At 39.5% G+C, this 19,611-nt stretch overlaps 1 protein-coding gene across 2 annotated transcripts in view; it reads right to left on the bottom strand.

The window, feature by feature from the left end:
• Pdgfd (platelet derived growth factor D) overlaps positions 1-19,239 on the bottom strand; it is a 232,886-nt gene extending 213,647 nt beyond the window's left edge. Inside the window, 1 exon segment of one of the 2 annotated variants that reach the window (NM_023962.3) lies at positions 18,907-19,239. In NM_023962.3, the coding sequence (NP_076452.1) occupies positions 18,907-19,030 (124 nt within the window). In that variant the 5' untranslated portion in view covers positions 19,031-19,239. 2 annotated transcript variants of the gene reach the window in all.
• Between the last annotated feature and the right edge of the window lie 372 nt (positions 19,240-19,611).

Raw genomic sequence — 19,611 nt, 5'->3', positions numbered from 1 at the left:
GTACCCAATACTCTTTTAAAATTTATTTTGTTTTCCTTTCCCCCTCTTTCTATAGAATGTTTTCACTGTCTTTCTGGCTCAGAACTAATCATTATAGACTGAACCACATGCCTCACTGTTCTTATGCTGAAGTTGAGGCCCAAGATGACTGTGCTTGAAGTCAAAACCTCTGGAGAGGTGACTAAAGTTCCGTGGGTTGATAAGGGCAAAGCTCTCATCTGGACAGTAGGGCAAGAGTTCTTACACAAAGGACATCAGAAGCCCACTCTCTCTACAGGAGTCTAAAAGCAAAGGTCATGTGAAAGGCACAGCAAGCAGGTAAACCAGTGCTAGCCAAAAAAGCTACCAAACCAGAAATGCAGATTTGCCAGCTCCTTGACCTTGACTTTGGCAGCCTTTTGAGAATGAACAGGTGCTGCTGAAGCAGCTATGTCCCTAGGATTTTGTTGTGGCACCTTAGAGAGACTGGAAAACTGACTTAGTATCAATTACCTAAGCAATGTATAACTCAGATTCGAAAAAAAAAATTGTATTAAATATTTATTGACACAAAACTCTATTGCCTTCATATTTCGCTGCATCACAAAATATTTAAGTTCTACAGATGTATAACATACATTTGGAAACAAAGGCAGCATGTCTTTGAGAGTACAGAGGTGTGTACCAGTGAACGGACATGACAGCCTGGCTATTAGTCACTGAGACTGATTCAGTTTCCATCCGAATTTAGTTAATCTCAATTTTAGGAAACTAAAGCCCCTGCTGTGCCATTGCTCATCTGTTAAAGTGTATTTTATGTTATTTCCATACTACTTCAGGCCAAACCTCTACCGACAAGATGAACACATTAACCCTAGACAAAGGAATAGTCTAGATTTTGCAGAGCCTGAGATTTTCACAATGTAGATGTCTCTGAGGGAAAACGAATACCAAATTAGAATTATAAAATTAAATTTTAAGACCTTTTAAGAGACCATTCAAGGGACCAGATGTTTAAGACTTATTAGTATCCACATGAATCTGTCTATGTCATCCACATTCCTCTTCCTCTTGTTCTGGTTTGAGCTTCTCTTGGATTGTACTTCGCTGCTGTTCACTCAATCAATCAGTGAATGTTCACTGAATGCCTCCGTTAGCCCACATATTACTCTAAAAGCCAGGGAACCAGAGCCAAAGAATCTTCAGCGTTATGCAGCTTATGCTCTTGCTGGAAGGCAGGACATGAATTAAGGAACAGAGTTCAGGTAAAAATACACGAGAATACTGCACACTTCATACCAAAGCATAATTTAAAATTGGCTCACTTCTCTATTGAAAAATGAAAAGTGCCTTTGGTATAGAATGTTTTCAACAACACAAGAATCCTGCTGTGTCCTGACACACATCAGGCTGTTGATAGCTCTGGAGGGTGGCTCTTGCTTAGAAAAAGACTTTCCCATCTAACCTGGCAATTCTGTGCTGTGGTCTTTCATGCAACGAGGCTTCAAACTGGGCAATTTGTTTGAGTTCTCCACAAATAGACTATATGTGTCCTACAAGTTTCCTTAGATATCATATGTGAGCTTCTCGTAGAAAAAGAATTCAAAAGGATAGTGTAAGTCAGTTAAGGAAAAATAAGATACCAGAAATTTGCGTAAATTGTAAGTTATAATTGTGTTAAAGCCAATGCCAACATAAACACAGCCACCAGCTAGGCGCGCGTGTGTGTGTGTGTGTGTGTGTGTGTGTGTGTGTGTGTGTGTACATCTTAGCAAAAGACATATGAATTATTTTCCTATAGTGATCTTTACTAATTGCCTTTAAATTTGGAGTCACATAGTAAGCAGGAATTTGAATATTTCAAAGTCTTAACAGATTTTTTAAATAGAATTCTGCTTTTTCGTCTTCTCTTTCTCCTCCTCCTTTTTTTCTAAAAATAACCAGTTACAAATGCATGCCACCAAAAGCCTCTAAGTCTTCAGAGACATGGGCTGCTGCACAGAAATCTCTGTTGAATCTGTAATGGTTAAGTCCCTCAAACAGACAACAGTATTCCCTTTTTCATCGATCTGTTACTAGTTAGCATGAAAGAGTAATTATTAAAAACAGTGAAATAAGGAGGCAGCATTACTGTTGCCTGCATCACATTAAGTTGGGGATGAAAGTGAAAGCCAGCATTGGTGAAAGCAATTGCAGCTGCTGATATCGTAAGAAAAATCCTAAGTATCTTAACCTTTGCATGGGACATGAATGACATCATCTGGGAACTGGAATTTTATCAGAAGGTGATTAGTTATTATTAATTGTTGACTTAATAATATAAAATAAAGCTCATAGAAAACATATACTTGCTGAATTATTAACGGCAGATTATTTACATTATTACTGTCTGTAAGTTCATGTTTACTATTTTATGTTTATTCAGTGGTGCACTTAGATTTCTTCACTTGACATTATAACTCTCTTTAGGTGTTTTCAGTATAGGGAATCACAAAGAGACTCACAACTCTATACTTTGTTTATATGTTGAAATAAAGCAAGGCTTTCTTATTTAAGCAAATGACCTCAAGAGCTTTCTCTGACCTTGGTAATGACCCAGCACCAGTAGCACTGGATGTTCATTGTGTGGCTAGTCTGAAATTGCTTAAAGTATAAACTACACAGCAGGCTTGGAAGACTATCACCAAAATCATTCTAAAAGACTCTCCAATAATTAAATCAATATTTACTTCACACCAAAATAATGTTTGCATACATAATGGATTAAGTAAATATTTTTAAAATGAATTTCTCCCTTTCTTTACTTAGGTGGTTAATTAAGTTTATTCACAGTGTCATCTTCCTTTTGGATAACGATGATTCACTGTGGTTGGATTCAATGTCACATAAGATTCCTGAGTTCCTAAAGTCAACTGGAATGTATAGCATTCTTCTCCAAACATTAATTCTCCAGATTACAAGTTTGCCTTAAATTAAATCGTAAACTTTATTTTTATTAGATGTACGTAAATGAGGATGTATGTGTATATGTGCATGTGTGTGATGTATGTATAAAAGTATGTATACATCTGAGTGTGTATGTACACTTGATCTACAGAACACATGTAGAGTTTGGAAGATACCTGGGAGGAGTTATTTCTCTACTTCTCCTGTGTGGAACCTGGGGATTGAACTCAGATATAGATTTGCTAGCAGGCATCTTTTCTACCCACTGAGAGACCTTGCCAGATGCCATTAATCTACATACATCTTCTAGATATATATTTTCACTTAATGCAGTCATCATTTTATATGTGTTTCAATGTGTACGTGAGTATGACCCTCACATAAACATTCTCTCTTCTATAAGGGCACCGTGATTCCACTTATTTGGAGTTCCCCAAAATAACACAAGACACTTCCTCAGGGCAGGATGTTTAATGTAATCACATCGATAAACCTTACCATATGGGGTAACATTTATTAATTATAGCATTCTGGCACTGAAAACTTGGGTCATAGACGGCCTGCTACTCAATAAATGGTTTTCCAATATGCTCTAAAACATTTTAAAGGTATATGAATGCAGAGCAATTTATGCACAACACTTATGTGGCTGTCATATACCCACACTGACCCATGGTTGCCACATCCTGGAGAACCACAGACAACCTCTATGTTCACACAGTCTGTCTATCCATATGTGCATTGGATCTCAGAGGCTATAGCATTCTGTGAGGATAATGTATCATTTCTCAAACCATGATAATGCTTTTGTCCCCTGAAGTGTTCCTTTCTGATGACTTGCCAAGGAAAGGAAGGTGGCCAACTCATTGGCTATGTGTCCAAAGATTTGCCAAGAAATGGCTGCTCAAAGGCATTCATGATTATGAACATCAAAATCTTCAAGTCCTCAAAATTTCTAAGCTGGATCTTCACGAAGTTTCCACAGACATACAGTGTATTTAAACAGACTTAACACATTAGATTTGTTGAAAATAAAAACAGTTAAACATTTATCTAAACTATGTCAACATGTTTTTATCAGACCTCAAATTATCAATTGTATACACAATAGAATAGTTTCAGATAAATGATATATTCCCATTACTCTTGTTATTTTTTTATAAACTAAATTTAGAAAATATGAGGGTTTTATATAGTTTACATTCCCAAGACAAAAACAAACTAATAAACAAATGTAGGATGATGTTATTATGCAGTTAAAGGCAGGTGCAGGATAGAATGAGGTCTGTCATTGGACCAGAAGGAAGGATGGGTGGGAGAAACGTTTTAGAGGGGGAGGAGACAGGAAACAAGAAGAAATAGCAGCCAAGAGAACATGGAGGCAGATGTTAAGATTCTTCTCTGCAAATTTACAGGTTGTTATGGATATTCTCAAGGGATGGATGTATATAGGGCTTTGTATGTCTAAAGGAGCGAATTATATCTTATCAATTGGATAAAAGGTTATTGTGTTGTATGCTCTTTCATGAGGCAATTTAATTGAGTTCAAGAGAGTGTGTGATGGCTGGACACATGAGGCTGTCACGAAATTGGGATGTGTATGTTTGGCATGGGTGCAAACTGCCTTGGGAACTAGATGGGTAGAGAGATTGTTGCCAGGCTTAAAGAGCAGCCATTGGCAGTGCAATATGGGATGACACATAGCAGTTGAGAGACTTTGTTGACTGAGATGAAAATATCCAAACGATGTCTTGTGATACTATGGTGCAGGATCTAAGCCCTATTTTAATATTACCACAACAAACAAACAAATGAAATAAGGCATATGAACCCATCTTTGTCTACAGCCATTCATTAGTTAAATTAATACAATGACTCAAAAAGTTAAGCCTTACATGTTGGTAATTTAGAGTACAGACTGACTTTTATGGTATTGGAATATTTGTTCTAAGATCTAGCACAGAGAAAACCATATAGTCATAAAAGTTAAATTAAAAGTTACTTTTCAGTTCAAACTTTAATCAGTGTATTATCAGAGAAATTGTACCCTTACTACAGGGTAGGAAATTTTCCAGAACACCATTGGCTTATGCTCTGAGATCAGCAAATGGGACCTCATAAAATTGCAAAGTTTCTAGAAGGCAAAGGACATTGTCATTAGGACAAAATGGCAACCAACAGATTGGGAAAAGATCTTTACCAATCCTACATCTGATAGAAGGATAATATCATATATATATCTCACAAAAAAGTTAGACTCCAGATATTCAAATAACCCTTTTCAAAATGGAGTACAGAGCTAAACAAAGAATTCTCAACTGAGGAATATCAAATGGCCGAGAAGCACCTAAAGAAATGTTCAACATCCTTAGTGACCAGGGAAATCCAAATCAAAACAACCCTTAGATTCCACCTCGATCAGAATGGCTAAGATCAAAAACTCAGGTGACAACAGATGCTGGTGAGAATGTAGAGAAAGAGAAATACTCTTCCACTGTTGTGGGATTGCGAGTAGGTACAACCACTCTGGAAATCAGTCTGGCAGTTCTTCAGAAAATTGGATATAGTACTACCTGAGGATGCAGGTATACCACTCCTGGGCATACGCACACAAGATGATCCTACCATAGCAAGGACATGTTCTTCACTATGCTCATAGCACCCCTTTTTATAATAACTAAAACCTTGAAAGAACTCATATGTACTTCAACAGAGGAATGGATACAGAAAATGTGGCACATCTACACAATGGAGTACTACTCAGCTATCAAAAACAATGACATCATGAAATGCTTAGCAATAGGATGGAACTAGAAAATATCATCCTGAGTGAGGAAACTAGTCACAAAAGAACACACATGGTATGCACTCACTTTTAAGCTCAGAATACCAAAGAGTCAATTCACAGACCATAATGAAGCTCAAGAAGAAGGAAGACCAAAATGTGGATGTGTCAGTCCTTCTTAAAAGGGGGAACAAAATACTCACCAGCGGAAGTATGGGAACAAAATGTGGAGCAGAGATCCACAAACCCAAACACTATTTCTATTGCCAAGAAGTGCTTGCAGACAGGAGCCAGATATGGCTGTCTCCTGAGAGGCTCTGCCAGAGCCTGACCAATACAGATAAGGATGCTTGCAGATGACTATCAGACTGACCACTGAGTCCACAATGGAGGAGTTAGAGAAAGGACTGAAGGAGCTGAAGGGGTTTGTAACCCCATAGAAAGAACAACAATATCAACCAACCAAACCTCCCAGAGTTCCCAGGGACTAAACCACCAACCAAAGAGTACACATGGAGGGACTCATGGCTCCAACTGCACATGTAGCAGAGGATTGCCTTATCTGGCATCAATGGGAAGTGGGGGCTCGATGCCCCAGCATAGGGGAATACTACTGCAGTGAAGCAGGAGTGGATGGAAAAAGAATGTTGTAGCTGACCAGTACAGTCACTGAGGCTTTTGCTCGAAAGCCATAATGATGTGTCTACCACAAAATCCTTCACTGGATAAATAAAAGAATTTTAAAATGAAAAAATTCACATTATTATTTACTGAATTAAAGACTTATCATTAAGCACCATTGGGATCATTCATTGTAAGCTCTGGGTAAGCCAGCAAGCAAGCAAACAAATACACAGTCAAACAAACAAACAAACAAACAAATCAGTAGTTCACCAAGAAAACAGAAACAAGAAACGCAGGCTGGTGGGTTATTTTCTCATAATAGCATAATAATCAGATTAAAGTCAGATTTTCCAGAAAGGATCAGTGAGAAGAATAAACAGGTAAAACACATGAAAATGCACCAGCATTTGTAACAAAGCTATGGAGGTAGGGGTAGGCATTCAGCAACACAGAGCAGTTCTAATTCTGTAGCCAATGTTTATTTTTAAAGCAAAATTATTTTTCAGTCACACATGCTGCCCTTGCAGATAGGTCATAAAACATTACCTTTCTCTTCAGGCATCCTGTTTATATTAACAGGATGCTCAGAACATTTTCAGATATTTCTCATTTCTTTCACTGACAGCAGTCAGAAAGATAAACCATAAAGCTTAATTTAAGGATTTCTCTAATCATGCTTCTCCGAAGATGTTAAAATGAAAAATGTTCGTTTTGGATTTGTTTCTTCCACCATTTCAAACCCATCATCTGGGAGACCTGAGACAGAAAATTAGCATTCTTTTTAAGTGAAGAGAAAGCTTTATACCATACTCCAGTGGGAGGAGACTACAAGACCTAGTGCCTTCACAAGAATGGCTCAGTGGGACTGTGGCATGATTTCAGTTAAGAAGAGGTACTAAAAAGGCAAGGGAGGAGGGACATTGAGGATGTTTATGGAACATCACCATGAAGAGAAACAGCAAAATGCCTTGCATTTGCTGTTGGGCAAGGGAAAGTGATCCGAGCATGTGTGTTAGCCAAGAAGAGTGAGCCAACAAGAGGAAAAAGTTAGAGATGGGAGAGAGAGAGAAATGAACACTAGAGAGCTAGGTCATAGTTAGTATCCTAGGAAAAGTAGGGCCACGGAATGAAAGGAGACCAGCGGAACTATGCAGCAGACCCAGATGACTGGAACCAAGTAACACATGTAAGAAATTGCCACTTCTTCCATTCATCTAAACAACAAAGCTAGTCCTACTGTTGTTGCTGGTAGAGTTGGTTGTTAACCTTCACTCAATTATATCTGTTCAGAGATGTGATATATGATGTCTCTCATTGTATCGATCTACCTTTTCACTTATAATCCATCCATCTTGAGCAGATGATAAGCCAAGTTTCCTGATGCTACAAATGTGATGCATTTATTTTCTTTTTCAAATTAGATTTTGCATGAATTCTTTCCTAATCACAGTTACAGCCTTTACTTCAACAAAACAAGCAAATTGTCTACAAATTGTGACTTACAGGCTTCCAGTTATATTTGGAGAGCCAGGTTTTATGAATTTTACCAACTTTAAGAAAGTTTAATAGGCGTCTCCATTCTCTTATCCAATTTCTGTGGCTACTTTTTGCGATGGTTGCAGAACCGAGAGATAGTATGACCCAGAAAACCTAAAATATTTACCATCTGGCCTTTATAAAAGTGTCACTACTCCCTGCACATGATCCAGTTAACTACGTTTTTCCAAACTAAAATATGTTGGTTGAATATGTTGTACTTTGTGCACACATATATTATTAAGAATTATGAATCCAGTTGCGTCTAACCTACAGAACCAAGGCAATCACTCTACATGTCTCTTAACTAGACATATCTATGACATATAATTAGGCAAGGTCATTTCCAGTAGGGGTTCCTACTAAACATAAGATTTTTGCTGTACTTCACATATTCTAAAATTATTTTTATTTCCAGCTTATAAAACCAGGACAAATATCAAAGACATTTAATTTTCTTGACAGCTCAAGGACATGATCATTTTAAAAATCAGCAATTCCACTGGGCATGATCTGATCATTTCTTTTTTTATTGAAATTTTTAAATTTACATTTCAAATGTTATTCTCTTCCTGGTTTCCTGGACATAAGCCCCATATCCCATCCCTCTCCCCTTCATCTAGAAGGGTGTTCCCTCCTCAACCACCCACCCCTTCCTACCCCACCCCCAACATTCACCTACACTGGCAGTTAAGCCTTGGCAGGGCCAAGGGCTTCTCCTTCTTTTGGTGCTCAATAAGGCCATCCTCTGCTACATGTTCAGCTGGAGCCATGGGTCCGTCTTTGGGTAGGGGTTTAGTCCCTGGGAGCTCTGGTTGTTTGGCATTGTTGTTCTTATGGGGTTGCAAGCCTCTTCAGCTCCTTCAGTTCTTTCTCTAATTTCTCCAATGGGGACTCTGTTCTTAGTTCAATGATTTGCTGCTAGCATTCGCCTCTGTATTTGACATAGTCTGGCTGTGCCTCTCAGAAGACAACTATACCAGGCTCCTGTTAGCATGCCTTCTTTGCTTCATCAATCTTATCTAGATTTGGAGGCTGTATATATATATATGGGCTGTGTATCCATGTGGGGCAGGCCCTGAATGGCCATTCCTTCAGTCTATGCTCCAAACTTTGCCTCCATATCCACTGCTATGAATATATTTGTTCCCCTTTTTAAGAAGGAGTGAAGCATCCACACTTTGGTCATCCTTCTTCTTGAGATTCATGAGGTCTGTGGATTGTATCTTGGGTAATTCGAGCCTTTGGGCTAATATCCACTTATCAGGGAATACATACCATGTGTGTTTTTCTGTGATTGGGTTACCTCACTCAGGATGATACTTTCTAGTTCAACCCATTTACATATGAATTTCATGAAGTCATTATTTTTGATAGCTGAATAGTATTCCATTGTGTAGATTTTCTGAATCCATTCCTCTGTTGAAGGGCATCTGGGTTCTTTCCAGCTTCTGGCTATTATAAATAACGCTACTATGAACATAGTAGAGCATGTGTCTTTGTGGTATGTTGGAATATCTTTTGAATATATGCCCAGGAAAGGTATAGCTGGGTCCTCAGATAATGCAATGTCTAATTTTCCGAGGAGATCTAATCATTTCTACTGATATATGGAAAGAAGCTGGAACTATTTCCATGTATCTAAGTAATAAGTCTCTCAAAATCAGTATGGACCACCTCCAAACTCTCTCTCTCTCTCTCTCTCTCTCTCTCTCTCTCTCTCTCTCTCTCAATGTAGATCTACGATATAGCCCAGCTATACCATTCTTGGGTGCTCACCTACAAACCTCCACATCAGCCTATCACATAGATATTCACACAGCAGTCTTCATCACACTTTAGTCCCACTGCCTAAGCTTTGGTACCAACCTTGGTCCCATAACAGAGGAAATGACACAGAAAATGTAGTCTAGCCACGACTGAATGGTTTTCATATGTAAAGAATAAAGTCATTTGCAGAAACATGGGTGCAAGTGGGAGTGACTATGTTAAGCATGTGAAGTTGGGCTGAGATAGACAAAAAACTATCTCATGTGTGCTTTCTTGATTTCATATAGATTTATAAAATTATGAATGCATATATTGACATGAAAATCATATTCATATATGAACTTGTATGCATATATAGTCATATATATGAATATACATATATTCAGAAATGAGACTGTCTGGGGACTTAATGGGCCTAATGTGAAGGAGGGAAGAGGTGAATGGAAAGTTCTGAATATGAGAGAATGTGCTCAGTGCTTCAATACATATTCGTACAAGAACATTTTCATGTAATATAGTATGGTGTACTGAAAATATTGACTGATATTTTTTAAAGAAACAACAACAATAACTTAAGTCATGGGTCTGTGTAGTGCTCATGGAAACATTCTAAAGCCTGGAAATGTTGAGAGAAGAACGTCCCTAGGTCTCTCTGCTTCAGTGGCCAGAGTGTGAAGACCTAAAGCAAAGATGGTGCTTCTCTCTGTTCCAATCACACGTTAATGTTCTGTGTGCAGATATGGAAGTCACCTAAGCAAGGAGATAGGACAGCTTGTTACATGAAGTCAGGCAGTTGTTTCCTGTCTGTAAGGATGTTATGGGCTTAGTTGTATACACTTTTGCCCTCATTTATGCTTCCAAGTCAATTTGTTGCCTATTTATTGGTTCATTTGGTTGCTTTTCGGATGACTAAGGGTGCTTTGGCAGCCATTCTTAAAAGCTGCTGCTGCTACATTGTTTCTTCTTAATTGTTCCAGTGAAATGCAGAGTGTGTAAGTCTCTTGTTACATTAGGTGAATACTTGTGGGACTCCTGTTCACAGCCAAGCTGCACTCAGAGATTATTTCCATGCTCAGCCATGCCACAGCTGAAGTGTAAAATTCTAAGACTTACAGAAGCTGATTGATACAGTTATTAACAAAATATCACATGCTTAACAATTGTCAAGTATATTTTAAATGTTCTTACTACCAAAAAAGTGTATGAGCTGATATATATATATATATATATATATATATATATATATATATATATCAATGGGTTTGCTTTAGCCATTCCATAATAAATACATATTTCAAAACATTTTGTTCACAGATATATAAATTTCTGTAAAACTGAGTAGATAATAAAATAAATTATTTAAAATAATTTAGATATCTAGGATAGATTAATTATTTAAAAAGTATTAAAATAAAATATAAAGTTTTAGGTCATATTTGGCACAGCACTACACATGTCCAACACTGTCTTCATGCCCTGCATGCACTCTACAAGACAGTGCTGCAGTAAAATCTGAGTAATTGTCACTCCCAAGGCTGAAAGGCAGCTCACATGCCTTTTTTTGCTGCACTGCCAATTTCCCACCTGCCAATGTGAAAATCAACAAACCATAAACCCCACAAATCACAAATAGAACACAACTAAATATATAACTAAACATATATTGCTGTAGGTAGGCCAGGGTGTAGATAGGGAAAAAAGACATATTGTGGTCTGTATTATCAATGCTTTTAGTGAAACAGAGCAAAACATGCTTCATTCTTGTTGTGGAAAAACCCCTCATAAGGACATTCTTCTTTTTGTGTATGCACTGTGAACCAATGCCTTTATTTATGACTTCCTGAAATTTCCTTGGTCCTAAAATACTATATTTGCAAACAGACACCTCTTCCAACTGCATCTGTCTCAGATGCATTTTCTTGTTGTATATGCTTTTGCTGAACCTGTCCTGCCCACAAAAGTTATTGTAAAGGTGTTTGGTTTTAAATTGAATCTAATTTTGGAATGCTTATATCTGAAATAACTTAGTGCTGTGATACCTTATCCAAGTATTTCTGAACCCCACATTCCCTCAAGAAAAAGTTAAGAATATAGTATTTTATGTTGAGTAACTGTGAAGTTTCTGGAGTCCAGAGGACATAATGACTAGCAGGTGGCTTTGGTCACTAGTATCTGGAGATTTTAAAGTAGGGACATCACTCATGTCTTTGATCATTCTGAAAATGAACTAACACAATCTGTATACATGTCATGAAGGCAATGGATTTGTAAGGAGTCTAGTCTTGTCACAACCTTGGCCTAGTTTACTCCTTAGCATATACTTTTTCTGCATTCAAAATTGGGATGCCATGATGTTTCCTCAATTAAAACTTCCTTCTCTCCCTCCCTCCTTCCCTCTCTCCCTCCTTCCTTCCCTTCCTCCCTTCATACACACACACATACACACAAGCATATATACATATACATGCATGTGCATGTATGCATGCACACATGTATGTATGTATGTATGTATGTATGTATGTATGTATGTATATATGTATAGAGGGTCTCCAATGTCTCATGTTAGCCCTGGCTAGTTTTGACCTCCCTGTGTATCTAACAATGACCTTGAATTTCTGATCCTCCTGCCTCTACCTCTTTAGTGTAGGAATTAATAGGCATGTGCCACCATATTCAGCTTTCTATGGTGATGGAGGTGAATCCCAGTTCCTCATGGCTAGTCACTCTGCCACCTGAGCTACACATCAACAGCTCACTTCCGTCTTTTTTTTCTTTTTTTAGAGCTGGGGGCCGAACCCAGGGCCTTGCGCTTGCTAGGCAAGCTCTCTACCACTGAGCTAAATCCCCAACCCCTCACTTCAGTCTTTTGATAACTTTCCTTCACTCTCAGAATTAAATTCAAACTCCCCTTATTTCTTACCAGATTCTTCACTAGTAGTCAAGTTCTTGCATTTTAATTTTGTATTATTTGTTTGATATGTGGATGATAGGGGAGAGCATGCATGCCACTCTATGTAGGTAAGGGCAGAGGATAACTTTGTAAAGTCTAGTCTATCCTTCCACCTTTACATGGATTCCACAGATCAAACTCAAGTACCTGTGCTTGTACTGAAAGTACCTTTACTCACTAAGGCATCCTGTCTGTCCTTTATTTTATTTTATTAATATTTGTTTTTATAATTCTCATCCCCAGTCTTTGAGATGAACTTTAATTTTGCTCCACTCTTTTGACACTGTCCACAAACAAGTTCTAAACTCCTATTCATCTTGCCCTTGTCAGAATGCCTTTCTCAGTCACTCATGTCCTCATGATGGTCTAGAACTTATTACACTGCTCTCCATACAAACACATGTCACGCCATACAGTGAGTTGTCCCTTTCATACTTTAGCCATGAGATGCACTTTTCTCAACTAAAAATCTTGCAAAAATCTCAAAACCGCCATATAAAACAGAACAACAGGAGGTATTTGGCTTATTTGATGACAAGGGCTGGAAACCTGGAGGGTGTTCAGCAGCTTTAATATCTGCCCATGATCCCAAAACCAGCTTTGCTTTGCCCAGAAAGAACCAGAAAGTCAGTTGGAACTATCTGTTTCTCTTCTGTTAGCGGTTGGCTCCAGGTCAGTCATGACCAGTTAGAAAACTGAACTTCAGCATGGGATTTGGTAGATACCAAGAAAGCAAAACGGTCATTAAATAAAGACAGTGTCACAGTAGAGCACACTGAAGGATCCGTGATAAGCACTGTTGGTATCAGAGTCATCTTTGGAAGACAGTTGAGCTCAGTTTAGGAAGTGCCTGAAATGAGGTGACTGAATAAGTCCTAACTTACACCACCTCATTTCTACCTGAAAAGTTTTGAGGTCCTTTCAAGAGATAAATATTAAGGTATCCAAGAGTTACAAACATCCTATACCTGATTTGCAAAGGATTCCCATCCAAAGGTGTTCCACTACTCTGAAAGACACATCATTTCAACAAGGAAAATACAAGAGTCCCAGGGGGAAGAGCATTTGCCTATGACTCAGCTCTCAAAGAGAAAGACAGAAAACACTCATGTCCTTCCAGACTTTCAAAATAAATGACAGGGTTCAATGACCACAAATACTGGGAGTCCTACCTGCAGCCAACTGGACTGGAAGAGACAAAGCAGTGGCTCTGCCGATTCTGCTCCATGTTTGGTCCTGTCTTTCTGAAGCAATTTGGTTTTACTTTTGTTCACCAATAGGAAAAAAGTCTATCAGACAAAAATTAGTTTCAGCCAATACAACTCACAACCTAACTCAGGATACCATTCACTACACAGCACCCAGACACCGCAGCACACTGTACAATGCACAGCAAGTAGACACTTCAAGGCACCCTACAATGCACAGCAACCCTGAATATCAGGAAAACCTACAATATACAGAATCCAGACACCCCAGGCCATCATACAATGCACAGCATGCAGATACCTGAGCACCCCAAAAAGTAGAGCTCTCATAAAGGGCCTAAGAAATAATATATTTTGGAGGCAATCACACTCATCATTACCCAGGAACACATATTTATGTTGTTCTAAATTCCACACTGCAGTGTGGAAGCAGTTTTATGAGATTTTCATAGTAACAGAACATAGAAGGTCATGAATGAAGGTATGTTTAAAACACACTGGTGGAGACGCAAGGCAAGCGAATAGAGCAAAGCAGAAAATCCCCTTCCATAGGCTTCTGATGCAATCTGATGACACTTAGATTTTTGATTTGTGGTGTAAACATCTGTTTGTAAATTCTAAATGCTTTTTCTAATGGTCACAAATAGGTTAGGTCAGGTACAAAGCCAGGCAATATATGAATATTAACAGGGCTAAATATGGCCACAGACAGGTGGGCTCTGGACTTGCAACATTCTAACCTCTCTCCACAATGATTAAAGTTCTAATCAGTTAATCAGCCTCATGGACCGTTCAGTTGGAGGGGAGGTTTGCTTTCTTTTTTTGTTTTTTGTGTTTTGTTTTTCCCAGGTGCTCTTTGTTCATCATATACTACTGTGTGTTTGTGTGTGGGGGGGTGGTTGTTGTGTTTGTTACAATTGTTTCTTCTCATTGTATGAATTCCATCATATAAGCTACTGTATACATGTGAAGATCACAGTGCAGCTTTGGTATTGGTTCTTACATGGTACCATCTTGGTCCCTGCCTTCCATTTTGAAGTAAAGACAGAGCAGACCCCCTTATATAGGAGGGACTCACCACCCCTCCTATATATGACAGGCTTCCTCTCGTCAAACTTCTAGATTCTTCTCACATTGCCTGCTGCCTCCCTTTAAGAGTTCAGAGAGAGAGAGAGAGAGAGGACCTGAACTTGCATCCAGTTTTATGTCGGTTCTGACCAACTTGAGTTTCCTTACTCTCAAAATCTTCCCAGTCCTATGTCCTTGTCCTTTCAAAAGAATTGCAATAAAGTATTTCAAGCCATACTGTTATAAAGTCAAAGCCAAGCTGCATGTAAATCACATAAAACAAAGATATGCACCATAAGGTTTGAAGCTTCAATACTCTTAGAACTGAGTAAAACAATCTAAAAACAGATGAACAAAAGATTTAGACACTCTATGGCTCTGAGCTCTCAGACATGTTCACGAGGGATGGCTCATATCTTCCTCCTTTGTTGCAATCCTTTTTCATCTCTGATCTCTGACAAAGGTCAGTGTGCTGTCATATGTATGGCCCTAGAAAGCCCACTGCTTAAGATTTGGTCTTGCTGCTTAGAATCCAACATAACACAAGGACAGGTCCTGAAGATTTCTCCCTAGTTAACAACAACAGCAACGCTGTAGACGGTTCAATTAGTGGCATATTAGCAAAACAGGACCATCTAAAATCACTGTTTACCAGCAACATATTTGGACTTGGAGAGGGATTTGTGTTCTTAACTCTCTAGGCAGGAAATGCTATTTAGTTAGGTTTTAGAATAATTAATAATGTCATTTAACTGTGAGTATTTCCCTTCCTGGTATCAATTTGAACATCACCTATTGTGAACAGTCATTACCATGAAAGCATCAACTGCATAGACACTAAAATAAGGTGTGACTCCTAAATTAGGATCTGGTCAAGATTTACAGATAAGATTAAGGTAAACCAGTTTCAACAAAAACAACAATGACAATTAATAATATACTATAAAGAAGTATGAATGCATTACGTGTTTAAGTTTACTGTAATGTATCCTTCCATAGCTATAAAATCTCACTTGAATCACATCTACCACCATCTTCAGCTATTTTTAATGGAAAGATCTGGAGGTCTAGTTCCACAACCAGAACAGTATTGTAATAGAACATTTTAGAATACCAACCACCTTATAAAAGGAACATAGTATTTATAAACCTAAGATCTTTATACCATTTCTTAGCTTCCCCCCAGACACAGATGGTCAAAACAGAGCTTTTTGTATCATGCTAAAAGTAATCACAAACATTCACCTCATGCCCTTTTTTGGGGCACCTGCCCGAATCCCTTATAATTTCTTTCTCGGTCCCCAAATTGGGCAGCAACTAACAGAATTCACACATGACATTCATGTGCGAATTTACCATTACCTTTACCTAATGGTTTCCACACACATACTCAAACCCATTTAGGGTTTTCAGTGACTATTGACCACATCTTCTAATGACTAAATTAATGTTGATCATATTTTGTTTTCTGTCTTCCCCCCTGAGCTTATTTCTTATGTATGTCCCCCTCAGGCTTCTATGCTGTCTTCATCTGCAAGTCAAAATAGCAAGATAACTTCTTCCTTAATCACTCCCAAGGGAAACTAAGGAAAGCAAACTGAAAATGTGTATAGTCTGAGCAAGGATTTGATGTAATAAGTTAAACATCCCTCCTGATGTGCATTAGGAATTTCAGTGGTGTCTAGACCTCTCCAAAGTCCCTTTGAAACAATCCATGAAGATTCCAACACATTATTGGAAGCCATTTCTATCAGATACCTGGCCTTCTCTGATGGTTGCTTTATTCACTCTAACATTGGGCAGTCAATCCCAGCTAGAAAGAAGGTACAAAGGCTGTCTCAACAACATTCTCTGGCTGTCACTCAACCCTTTATTGTCCATTATCACCAAGATACCTTCAAAGAACATTTTTAGACTTTTTTCTTTCAGTCATTCTCCTGCCCTGATATTTTAATGTTACTGAATCAGTTGTTCACAGATAATGACAATACATTAGTTCGGAAAACACACATTACTGTAACACCATCTTTTTAACTTCCAGCCCATTCAACCCAATTTCACCTTTTTAGCCATGTTTCCCAGAAACTAACAACCCATTCTGAATGTCAGTATTGTCTTCTATAAGTATGACTATTTCCTACTTTCCAGTCAGCTTTTGAAGGTAAGATTGTTAAAGAGAAAAATATTAAGCAATATTGAATGTGTGAGTGTGTGTGTGTGTGTGTGTGTGTGTGTGTGTGTGTGTGTGCGCGCGCTACATGAGTAACTGAAACAGCTTTATCTAAAATATGAAGGGATTTAAAGACATGGTCAGTTTTTTGAGAAGTACCCATGTAGACTAGATAGAGATACAGAGTTCTAACAAAGAAAATTAAAATCAGAGTGTGCTCTCCAACAAAGGAAAGGGGGCCTGGAAAATCTCTGAGCTGTCTGAATGGATTTTTGTCAGATTCTTGGGTTAATAAGCAATGACTGCATGCTTTCCATTTTCTCTCATTGACTTCTTGTAACCAATAATTGGGAAGGTTACAAATTATGGCTATGAAGTCATGCACCAATGTGGTGTTTAACTCTATGAAGCCAAAAACGCAAAGCTCAAAATTCAAAGATCTGTGCATATTGGGGACACTATCCAGCAAAACCAACTGCAAATGTGCACTGTGCACTGCCACTCAACCTTGTTTGCTTTAAAGTTGAGAGCAAAACCTCCGTACTTTAATTGGGAGGGAAGGCATTCAAAACATATCATCACAACATTTTACATAAAACACTGGTATCCAGTAGGGAGTTGAGTTCCTAGGTCACACGCCTCCACACTTCCACTAACGTGGAGACAAAGCCCTTTATTCTAGGTTCTACCTGTCTTTAGAAAGCATAGTGGTGGATTTCCCACCGCAGCCAGCTCTGCCCCCAACCCTTCCACTCCCCACCCCTCCACTGCCCATCCTTCTTCCGGTCAATTTCCAAGAAAGACACTGATTAGTGACTAAGGCGGCCACTATCTATTGCTAGTTCAACCAAGCCACTAAGAACAACTTGATGATGTCCTTGGTGGAGTAGTGATGTGGAAGAAAGTAAAGGCTCTGGGTACTTTAAGCAAGTAAGAGAGAATGAGCTTCATGTAGGAAAACAAAAGCCAAAAACCCCCTTGGGCCATTCCAGGTACCCCACTGCAAGGATCTTACAGCTGAGGGCCTAAGTCTCAGAAGTAAAGAAACTAAATTTGAAGTTTCAGGGGCCTATTTTTCCATGTGTCCTCCACAGGGTAGGAAAACAAGCCTGCTTGCTCAATGCCATTCTTAGGACAGTCATTTCAGGAGCTTGGGAAACTCCGTACAAAGGAAACCAACCAAAGAAGCCAGGTTCCCTGTGGTACAAGAACATTCCAGGAGCTCTGCCTCCCACACTCTAAGTTCTTGAGCCTTAATGAACTACAAGAGAAAGTCACTTGAGGGGCATAAAGTACAACATTGACTTCTTTTGAAAATAAACGGTGTATACAATGCCGGTCTGCTGCAAAAGTAACCACAATGTTGAAACGTGTCATCCTTACTCCCCTAACTAAAAGAAACAAAGAAATAAGAATTATGTCATCCAGTAAAGGACATTGGACTCCACCGCCCCACCACAATGCCTGTGTTTTAGGAGTGTCAGATTAGCCTGACCCAGGAGGAGAACATCATGCAGCTTTCAAACCCTGGAAACACCAGCATTCTGGTATCAACTACTCCAGGACACACCTAAGGATAAGACTTGTAAGGGTGCAGGGGAGAAAGCCCTTTGGCCCATAGTACTGCCCCCAACGGCCCCCAGGACACTTCACACATTCTCTCCTACAGTTCTGGAAGGAGGGGCAATCTTAGTGGGGGGAGGGGGGGAGGAGGAAGAGGAGAATTCCCTCCCTGGGGATGCCTTCCGCCTGAGTTCATTTGAAAAATTAAAAAACGGAGGACGTGGGGGCGGGGTGAATGACCCAAAGAACCTTGACAATAGCAAATGTGACCTCTCCAATGATGAACACAAATCAAATGAGTGCTTACCATCTCTCCTGAGGTTGGCATTGCGCAAAGCTTTGATGGATGCGCTCTGCGGAGTCGCAAAAGTGTCCCGATAGCAGCAAAAGTTCGCACACACAAGAATGGAGACTAAGATGAGCCGGTGCATTTGGGATCTGTGACCTAGGGACACCGTCGCTCTAAAGATAGATAAATAAATAAATAAAGCCCACGGGGCTGGTACGGTGGAGGTCTACTGCACAGCCCGCGCCTTCCGCCTGCACTGTCCCGCGTGCCCAGCGCTGCCCAAGTCGCCCAGCTACTGGCCCAGCTCTCCCAAAACTTCCTGAATGCTGAACTTTCCAAGCGCGTGTGGGTGCCGCACTTCCTTGTGGCGCTGACTTGATCAATAGGGACTGGACAAACAACAGGTTGACGTGGGTTCGCCCCCCTCCGGTGGCCGGAGGCTGCAGCACAGGCTGCAGGGGGCGGGCGTCACAGCGTCTGGCTCAGCTGGGGAAGGGAGGCTGTATAGCCACTGTGCAGTGTGGCTGGGAGCAGGGATCCGGGAGTCCTGGCTCTGAATCCCAGCCAAAATAGCTCTGTCACAGAGCATGCCCAGTTTGAAGGTGGTCCAGATCCTTCTCATTTCCCAGGGTTTAATAGAAAAGACTAGAAGCAGGGCACAAAGTGGTCAGGAGTATTGAGAAGGAGGAGGATAGAACTTCTCTAGAGGTGAGTGGTTAAGTC

Source organism: Rattus norvegicus, chromosome 8 (genome assembly GCF_021556685.1).
Source record: "Rattus norvegicus strain SHRSP/BbbUtx chromosome 8, alternate assembly SHRSP_T2T, whole genome shotgun sequence".
NCBI lineage: Eukaryota > Metazoa > Chordata > Mammalia > Rodentia > Muridae > Rattus > Rattus norvegicus.
Note: the sequence above shows the minus strand (reverse complement) of the source record. Positions and strands in the feature narration are given on the sequence as shown.